This window comes from Micromys minutus (assembly GCF_963924665.1).
Source record: "Micromys minutus genome assembly, chromosome: 11".
NCBI lineage: Eukaryota > Metazoa > Chordata > Mammalia > Rodentia > Muridae > Micromys > Micromys minutus.
Window position 1 is genome coordinate 54,567,672 of NC_137980.1, and position 8,701 is coordinate 54,576,372.

An 8,701-nucleotide genomic window follows, 5' to 3' on the forward strand; every position below is an offset into this window, starting at 1 on the left:
ACACAAGGTTGTTCCTTTGAGGAAAGAGAGGCAAATTCTGTTTTTACCCACGTGTGGCAGTAAATATTAGAAAATAATGAATATCAAAAACCCAGGTGACAGCAGATGCTGGTGAAGATGTGGAGAAAGAGGAGCACTCCCCCATTGTTGGTGAGATTGCAAGCTGGTACAACCATTGTGAAAAATCAGTCTGGCAGTTCCTCAGAAAATTGGACATAGTACTACTTGAGGACCCAGCTATTCCACCCCTAGACATATACCCAAAAGACACTCCAACATATAGCAAGGACACATGTTCCACCATGTTCATAGCAGCCTTATTTGTAATAGCCAGAAGCTGGAAAGAACCCAGATGTTCTTCAATAGAACTTTTGTGTTGAGAACCATTCCAACAGAAAGCTAAGATCCTAGTGGATCATGGAAAGGTTAAGAGCCCCAGTACTGTGCCAAGGACATCCCAAGAGGCTGAGTAAACATTGTGGATAACCCAACAAAGGCTGAGATCCAACAACTGTCCTAATACCCTAACCTGCTCACCACACTAATGGACCTATCACCCCAAGATCTGCAAGCCCTACATCACTGTCTCTGCTCTTATCTCTGCTTGTATCTAAGTCCCACTTCCTGTTTCATGGAATTGCAGCTGGACACGTTTCAGGACAGGTACCCTCAGCCTGAGTTGTACTTTGACTGGATTTTTTTTTTCTTTTTATCTGCTCTTTCCTGTTTAGAAAGAATCTTTCTGTACAGCTCAGACTGCCCTCAAATTCACAGTCCTACTTGTCTTGGCCCACCAAGTTGTGGGATTTCATTGTGCACCACCACACCCAGCTGCAGGGAGTACATAATGTTGTGCTGTCTTCAGCCCCAGAACAATGCTCAATAGACAACCAAGGATCCATTAGAGGTGTGGTTGAGTCGGGAACATCACCGTGAAAACTGAACAGGGGAAGGAATGTTTAACTCGTCCCACAGAGGGAATTCCAAGGACACTGGGCACAGGAGTGGCCCAGGGTGAGGGTGAGCTGGGGTGTATTCCTGCAACCATCAGGTCCCAGGAAAAGCTGAGCATATTCTCTATTCCCAACCCCTCCTCTGTAACATGGAGACCACTGCCCCAAGGTTTTCAGCTACCTTCCTGTCTCTAGGTATTATAAATAATAAGAGAAAGATAATCACATGATTGTTTTTAATATTTATTGTACGGGTATGGTGTCTTGCTCATGTATAGACGCATACCACATGTGTGCCTGGTGCCCACAGAGGTCAGAGAGGGTGTTGGATCCTCTGAACCTGGAGTAATTGACAGTTTTCAGCTGCCATATTGATGCTGGAAATTGAACCTGGGTCCTACAAAAGAGCAGTATTTTTTTCATATGTATTTTCCTGATTATAGCATGTATAAACTTTTTCATTAATTAATGTATTTACTTTACAATTCTGATTGTAGCCTCCTCTCCCTCCTTTCCTCCTAGTCACTCCCCCTCCCTCTTTCTCCCCAAGGCCCCTCTCCTTTTCTCCTCAGGGAAGGGGAGGCCTTCCATGGATATTAACACACCTTGGCATGTTGCAGTAGGACTAGATGCATCTTCTAGAGATGCTAGAGAGGGCAGCCCGGTTATGGGAAAGGGGTCCAAAAGCAGGCAACAAAGTCAGAGACAATGCTGCTCCTCTGCTGGGGGTCCCACAGGAAGACCAAGCTACACCTGTTACCTATGGATAGAGGGGCAAGGTCTGTCCCATGCATGTTCTCTGGTTGGTGGTTCAGTCTCAGTGAGCTCCTGTGGGCCCAGGCTACTTGTAGGTTTTCTTGTGGTGTCCTTGATCTCTCTGGTTCCTTCGATCCTGCCTCCCCACCTTCCGTAGGATTCCTCAAGCTCTGCCTAATGCTCGGCCGTGGGTCTCTGCGTCTGCTTCCATCAGCTGCTGTATGAAGCCTCCCAGATGACAGGTATGCTAGGCTCCTGTCTGAAGGTACAGCAGGATGTCACTACCAGTGTCACGGGTGGGTTCTCATGATGTCACTACCAGTGTCGGGGGTGGGTTCTCATGATGTCACTACCAGTGTCAGCGGTGGGCTCTCATGATGTCACTACCAGTGTCGGGGGTGGGCTCTCATGATGTCATTACCAGTGTTGGGGGTGGGCTCTCATGATGTCATTACCAGTGTCGGGGGTGGGCTCTCATGATGTCATTACCAGTGTCGGGGGTGGGCTCTCATGATGTCATTACCAGTGTCACGGGTGGGCTCTCATGACATCATTACCAGTGTTGAGGGTGGGCTCTCATGATGTCATTACCAGTGTCAGGGGTGGGCTCTCATGATGTCATTACCAGTGTTGGGGGTGGGCTCTCATGACACGGGTCTCAAGCTGGGTCAGTCATTGGTTGGCCACTCCCTCAATTTCTGTTCCACTTTTATCCTTGCACAACTTGTAGGTAGGACAAATTGTGGGTCGAAGGTTTTGTGGCTACGTTGTCACTGCAAGCCTTGCCCAGTTACAGGAGGTGCCTGTTTCAGGGTCTATATCCCCCGTTGCTAGGAATCTTAGCTAGGATCACCCTCCAATTCCTGGGAGTTTCCATGGTCCTTGGTTTCTAGCTTGTCCCAGAAAACAGTGTGCATTTTTAACCTCTGAGCCATTTTTCTAGCCCTAATCACACATTTCTTATACCATGCACAGAGAGTGGGTAATACATAATATTAGTCACCTTGGGGAGTGTGTGTGCCCTTCCTGCAGAGAACCTGGGCCCCATCCACATTCAGGACGACCTCAAGTCTCATGAGCAGTCCTGGTTCACCTCCACTCAGCATGCAGAGGATCAGTCTGCAGACCAGGACTTATCTGAAAGCCGTGCTCCTTACTTAAAGGCCCTGTTCTTCGGACCCAGCTCCTCCTCATCCTCGTACTTTGACTGGAGAGGCTGAGAAAGTTATATTTACCTTCTTCCCATGTTGATAACAAGTGTGGGGCCGCAGAGATAGCCCAGTGGTTTAGAGCTCATTCTGTAGTGCAGAGAATCAGAGATCTGACCTAGCACCCAAGCTGGGCCACTCACCCACTTTTCACTTCAGTTAAGAGGATCCAAGGCCCTGGGGGCTTCTGGGGGGACTGCACCTGCATACATGCATACACACACACACACACACACACACATACACACACTCTCACACACACACTCTCACACACACTCACACATTCACACACTCACACACACACACATTCACACACACTCTCACACACACTCACACACACTCTCACACACACACTCTCACACACACACTCTCACACACACACACTCTCACACACACTCACACATTCACACACACATACACACACAAATACACACACACATTCACACACACACTCACACACACACTCATACATACACACACTCACAAATACACACACACATTCACACACTCACACACACACACACACACACACGTTTAACTTTTTATCTTTTAAAATAAACAAACAAGAAGTATAAGATTATTTTCTTTTTTTCTTCTCTTAGAGATATATTACCCTCAAGACAAAAAATAGCAGCACATAGAAGTTTGCTAAAAAAACTGTTATCAAGCAGAATCAGAGAAAATTCAGCTCCCCTGAGCAACACACGGACCTTTCTTGGCTGCACCTCAGTGCTCATGGCCCAAGGCCACGAAGAGGCCAATAAAGGCCAGCACTCGGGACACTAGCACAGGACCCTGGGCTTTCTTCCACCGCCCGGCAATGAAGCTCCTCTTCCCTCTCTTTGCCAGCCTCGTGCTTCACTGTCAGGTGAAATCAGGTAAAGCTGACCCTGAGGACAGGGAGGAAGCAGGGTCGGGCTGCTGTGGTGCTGGGACGCCTCAGAGACGCTAAGATGACATCGCACACACAAAGGTGGCTAGAGAGCTGACCCGAACCTAGGCTGTGTCTGATGGAGATGTGGAGGAGCTACAGGGAAGGCGGGGTGGTGTTCGGGTCAGGGGCGGTGTGACAGAGTGTGTAGGCTCTGTGTGTTTATACGTCTGTATGAGCTTGCAACTCAGCCCAGGTCTTCTGAAGTCTATTTCTGACTTAACCATCTTTTATATTTTTAAGATCTGTGTGTGTGTGTCTGTGTGTTTGTGTGTGTATGTGTGTGTTTGTGTGTGTGTGTGTGTGTGTGTGTGTGTGTGTGTGTATAAGAGAGGGGTCGAGGGAGGGAGGGAGAGAGGGAGTGTGGTATATGACACAGAGAGAACACACAGGCACATGCACGTGAAGGTCAGAGAACAGCACCAGGCCTGTTTGAGGCAGTCTTTTATCATTTGTCACTGTGTGTGCCAGGCTAGCTGGCCCATGGGGGGGGTTGTGAATTCTCCTGTTTCCACCTCCCATTGTACTGTAGGAACACGGGGTTACAGATGCCTGCACCATTGCATCTGGCTTTACATGGGCTTCAGACCCACGTTTCGGGTTCTTGTGCTTACACAGCAAGTGCTTTGCCCACTGAGCCTTCTCCTCACCCCCCATGAAAACCATTTCTTAATGCAAAGGTCTAATCTCCATGTGCCTCTGTGAACAAAGCATGAAATCCTTACCGCTCTTAAAGAAAAAAAGAGACTTTTAGGATTCAGTAAGCAGGTCTATGTCTACATATCCGCTTCTGCAGGAGAGTCTTATGATTTCTCTCAGACTGTCTTCCTGGAAACCCTCTAACTACCATCAGGTTGACTAAGTACACACTAGAGCACATGACAGAACAGAGAACTGTTCACTTTTCTTGAAAAGGGAGAAAGATGGAGGCTTGTGTCTGTGATCAAGAAACACCCAGCTGCTTGGAAGAATCACAATGAGTCAGACAAAGAAAATAAAGACACAAAGATGTTTGTTATGTTGGGAACATGGGCAGGTAAATCTGTGTGTCCTTGAGTAAAGTCACCGAACTATATTCAGCTTCAAAACTGGCAGCAGTGTAGTGGAGGAGTTGGTGTGACGGTTCTTAGTCCTAATGTTCCTGTTCTGTGGTTCTTGGAAGAACACTGTGAATGAAGAGGAATGGGAATAACAAATATAAACACAACAATATTCCCTGGGAACGTTTTATTGACATACATTGATTATATATAATAACCTGATTTATTATGACATCTCCACATGTACATAGTGTCTCTTCATTGTATTTACTTTTTACCCTTTTTACCCTCACTTACCACCTCCCACTCCTACTGATCCCCATTCCCACACCTCCTGCCTGTGCCTTTCTGACTTGGTGTCTTTTTGGTTTTTCTGTGGCTCAATGAGTTTTATTAAAGTTGTTTTCAGAAGCATAGGCAATGGGCTGTCTACAGGAGCATGGGCAACTTATCAGTGGCTACAACACTGAAGAAAGTATCTCTTTTCCCCAGTCATTCTCAGCTACCTAAAGATCCTCAGGAAGGGTTGAGGCCCCTTGAACCCCTTTTCCTTCCACAGCAGGATGCTGACAGACCCAGTCTTATGCAGGTTGTCACAGGTGCTACAGCCTTTGAAAATTACCTGATGCTAAATAAATTACATCTAATTTACATAAAATTAAGGTAGGTGACAAAGAAATGAAAGTTTTTTTTAAAAGATTTATTTGTTTTATATATTCAGACATCAGATCCCATTACAAATGGTTGTGAGCCACCATGTGGTTGCTGGGAATTGAACTCAGGACCTCTGGAAGAGCAGTCAGTGCTCCTAACCACTGAGCCATCTCTCTAGCCCAGAAAAGATTTCTTAATTGAGGAAGAACAGTGAGACATTCAGCAGGAAGATGAATTCCCAAGAGCAGTGGGAACTAGCTAGAGATGATAATACATGGGTTATGTTAATACTGACCAAGTTGGAGCTACAGTAACAAAGAAGGTCTCTGGTGCACAGTGTCCAAAGAGGCTAGAAGTGACAAAATGTCATACTCCTGGAAGCATAGGTCTAGTGATTGGAGGAAGTCAAAGACAACAAGCTTCAGAAAGACAGCACTGCTGCGAATCCTATTCATTCTGTTTTAGAATTCTTCCTTGGTTTATTCCACTCAACATAAGTCCCCCAATGCCACTACTCTCTTTCAAATGATCATTCCATTCTCTGCGGCCACACAGAAAGAAGAGTACTACACATTGTCTTATACAGAAGAAAAGAAATATTCCTCCTGAATATACACCAGGGTCTACCCAGGCTGGACAAAGGAAGGCTTGCTTTGATCAGCACACCTTGCACACATATGCTAAAAATCTCCCACTGAACTCACTAATGGAGCATATATTAAAATAATCATCATGATTCTTTCTTGGATTAGTTTTACTGATGTTGGTGTTTTTGTAGGATTATAGAGGGGGAATAGGAGGTTCTGCTGGTGTGGAAGATGCAAAATTAGAGGTCAAAAAATGCTATCTTTTGAGGTTGGTGAGATGGCTCAGTGGTTAAGAGCACTGGCTGCTCTTCCAGAGGTTTTTAGCTCAAATCCCAGCACCACATGTGGCTCACAACCATCAACAGGGAGACCTGATGCCCTCTTCATGCAGGCCTCTGTATATGCAGCAGAGCACTTATACATTAAATAACTTTCTAAAATTATTTTTCAGAGATGAGGACCAAACCCAGGGCCTTGCACTTGCTAGGCAAGAGCTCTACCACTGAGCTAAATCCCCAACCCCTTAAATTTTTTTAAAACTTAAAAAAAAAAAAAAAAAAAAAAAAGCTGTTCTAGGGCTGGAGATGAAGTTCATTGAGAGAGCAACTGTCACAAAGTCCTTCGTTCAAAGCTCAGTACCACCAAAAAGAAGGGAGAGAAGAAAGGGAGGGGGCAAGGAGGGAAAGAGGGAGGAAGAATGAATGCAAGAAGAAAAGGAAGGGAGGGAGGAAGGCAAAGAGGGAGGAGGAGGGAAGAAGGAAAGAGAGGTAGGGGAGAGACAGTGAGAGAGGAAGAGAGGGAGAGAGGGAGGGAAGGGAGGAGATGCCATTATGAAACCAAGACATACACTCATGATCATGTGCTGGAAGCCAGAAGACAAACTCTGGTGTCTTCCTCCATTCACCTTGCTTTTGTTGTTTTCTGTTGTTCTTGAGACAAGGTTTCACTCTGTCTCCCTGGTTGTCCTGGAACTCTCTATCTAGACCAGGATGGCCTCAGACTCACAGAGATCCACCTGCCTCTGCCTCCCAAGTGCTGGAATTAAAGGTGTGTGCCACAGTGGCCTGGCTCATTCATCTTGTTTTCTGAGACAGGATCCTCATTGGCTTGAGGATCACCAATCAGGTTATGCCAGCTGTCCAGGAAACCCTAGGGATTTGTCTGTCCATCCCTGTCTTCCCAAACATGCTACTTCCCCTGCCTTTTCTATATAGATTCTTAGGTTTAACTCACTTCCCTACGCTTGCATGGAGAACACTTTACCAACTGAGTTCTCTCTCCATCCCATTCCTGAAAATATGTAAATTTGAAACAAGGCTTCACTGTGTAGCCCTGGCTAGCCTGGAACTCTCTGTGTCGTCTAGGTTGGCCTCAAACTCACAGAGGTCTGCTTGTCTTTGCCTCCCAAGTGTTGAGATTAAAGGCATGTGACACCATTTGTAAAGTTACTCAGGAAAAGGAGACTGAACAGATTTATTATGGGTTCCAGGTCTCTTCTCTGAGGCACCACCATCCCCAAAGGCTGACAAGCACCTCTCACTCTAACCCCTCCCACTAGCAGTCTGAACATCACCTTTAACGATGACCCTTGGCCCAGTGGTTTCTCTCTCTCCCCCATGCAGAATTTTTGGCTGTGAAAAAGTGTTTAATGGGCTTTGGGAAGTGCAAAGACAGCTGCCTCGCTGAGGAGACCCAGATGCAGAATTGCAAATCCAAAAAGTGCTGCATAGGCCCCAAGGTGACAGAACTGATTAAAAGCTACCTGCAACAGGAAGTACCCCACATAACTAATGACAACATTGTGGAGATGCTGAAGATGAATAGGAACTCCACAGAGGAGATGCAAAAAAAACAAGCCTTAGTGGCATTCTTCCGAAGCCGAGCTGCCAAGAGCCTTTTGTCCGATATCAACTCCGCTGTCCCAAATGCCTTCCCTGTGAAGTCTGTCACCACCAGACACCACATGGGCGATACTGCTTCCACCAAGAGGCACACCAAACGAAGCAGGGATTCTGCCAATGCTGCCCCACCTCATCCCCAACCTGGACCACCTTAGACATGGCCAGCACCCCCATGACATGACGGGGTCTTTCTCCTGGGGCATCAGGCTCCTCTCTACCTCCACGGGTATTAAAATAAGTCATAACTGTTCTGTAACCAGAAACACAATAAATACCATTGACACTTCCAGTTTGTGTGATGTCATCATTCTTTCTGGAGTTCCCCAGAAGACTGAGCGAGGGATGGATGAAATTTTAAGTTTAGATGCCGGGAGAGAGCAAGCCTGACTCAGCAAGTGCTGAGCATTGGGCCTCCTCAATGTGATGCTAATTTGATGACCTTTCCCCGTGGCAACGGATAGGACATATTTTCTCTTATTATAGATCTGGGGGAAAGGCCTTTATGCAAACCAGAACACAGAGAAAACAGAAGCCAGTGGAGTTCATTTGAATAACACTTTCCTTAGTGTAACATGTCTGAAACAATATCATTATCCTACAGAAGTTATTCTGACATTCTTCACCTATGAACTACTGACCCATATGTTACCATCAATGGATTCATTCAATAC

General features: G+C 46.2%; 1 protein-coding gene across 1 annotated transcript; it reads left to right on the top strand.

Annotated features, from left to right (window-relative positions):
* Window positions 1-3,737: 3,737 nt before the first annotated feature.
* Window positions 3,738-8,185, top strand: DEFB129 (defensin beta 129; the record flags this gene model as incomplete). Its single annotated transcript, XM_080925833.1, has 2 exons — window positions 3,738-3,795; window positions 7,752-8,185. The coding sequence occupies 2 exons, from the start codon at window positions 3,738-3,740 to the stop codon at window positions 8,183-8,185; spliced, it is 492 nt and encodes a 163-aa protein (XP_080781959.1).
* Window positions 8,186-8,701: the final 516 nt, after the last annotated feature.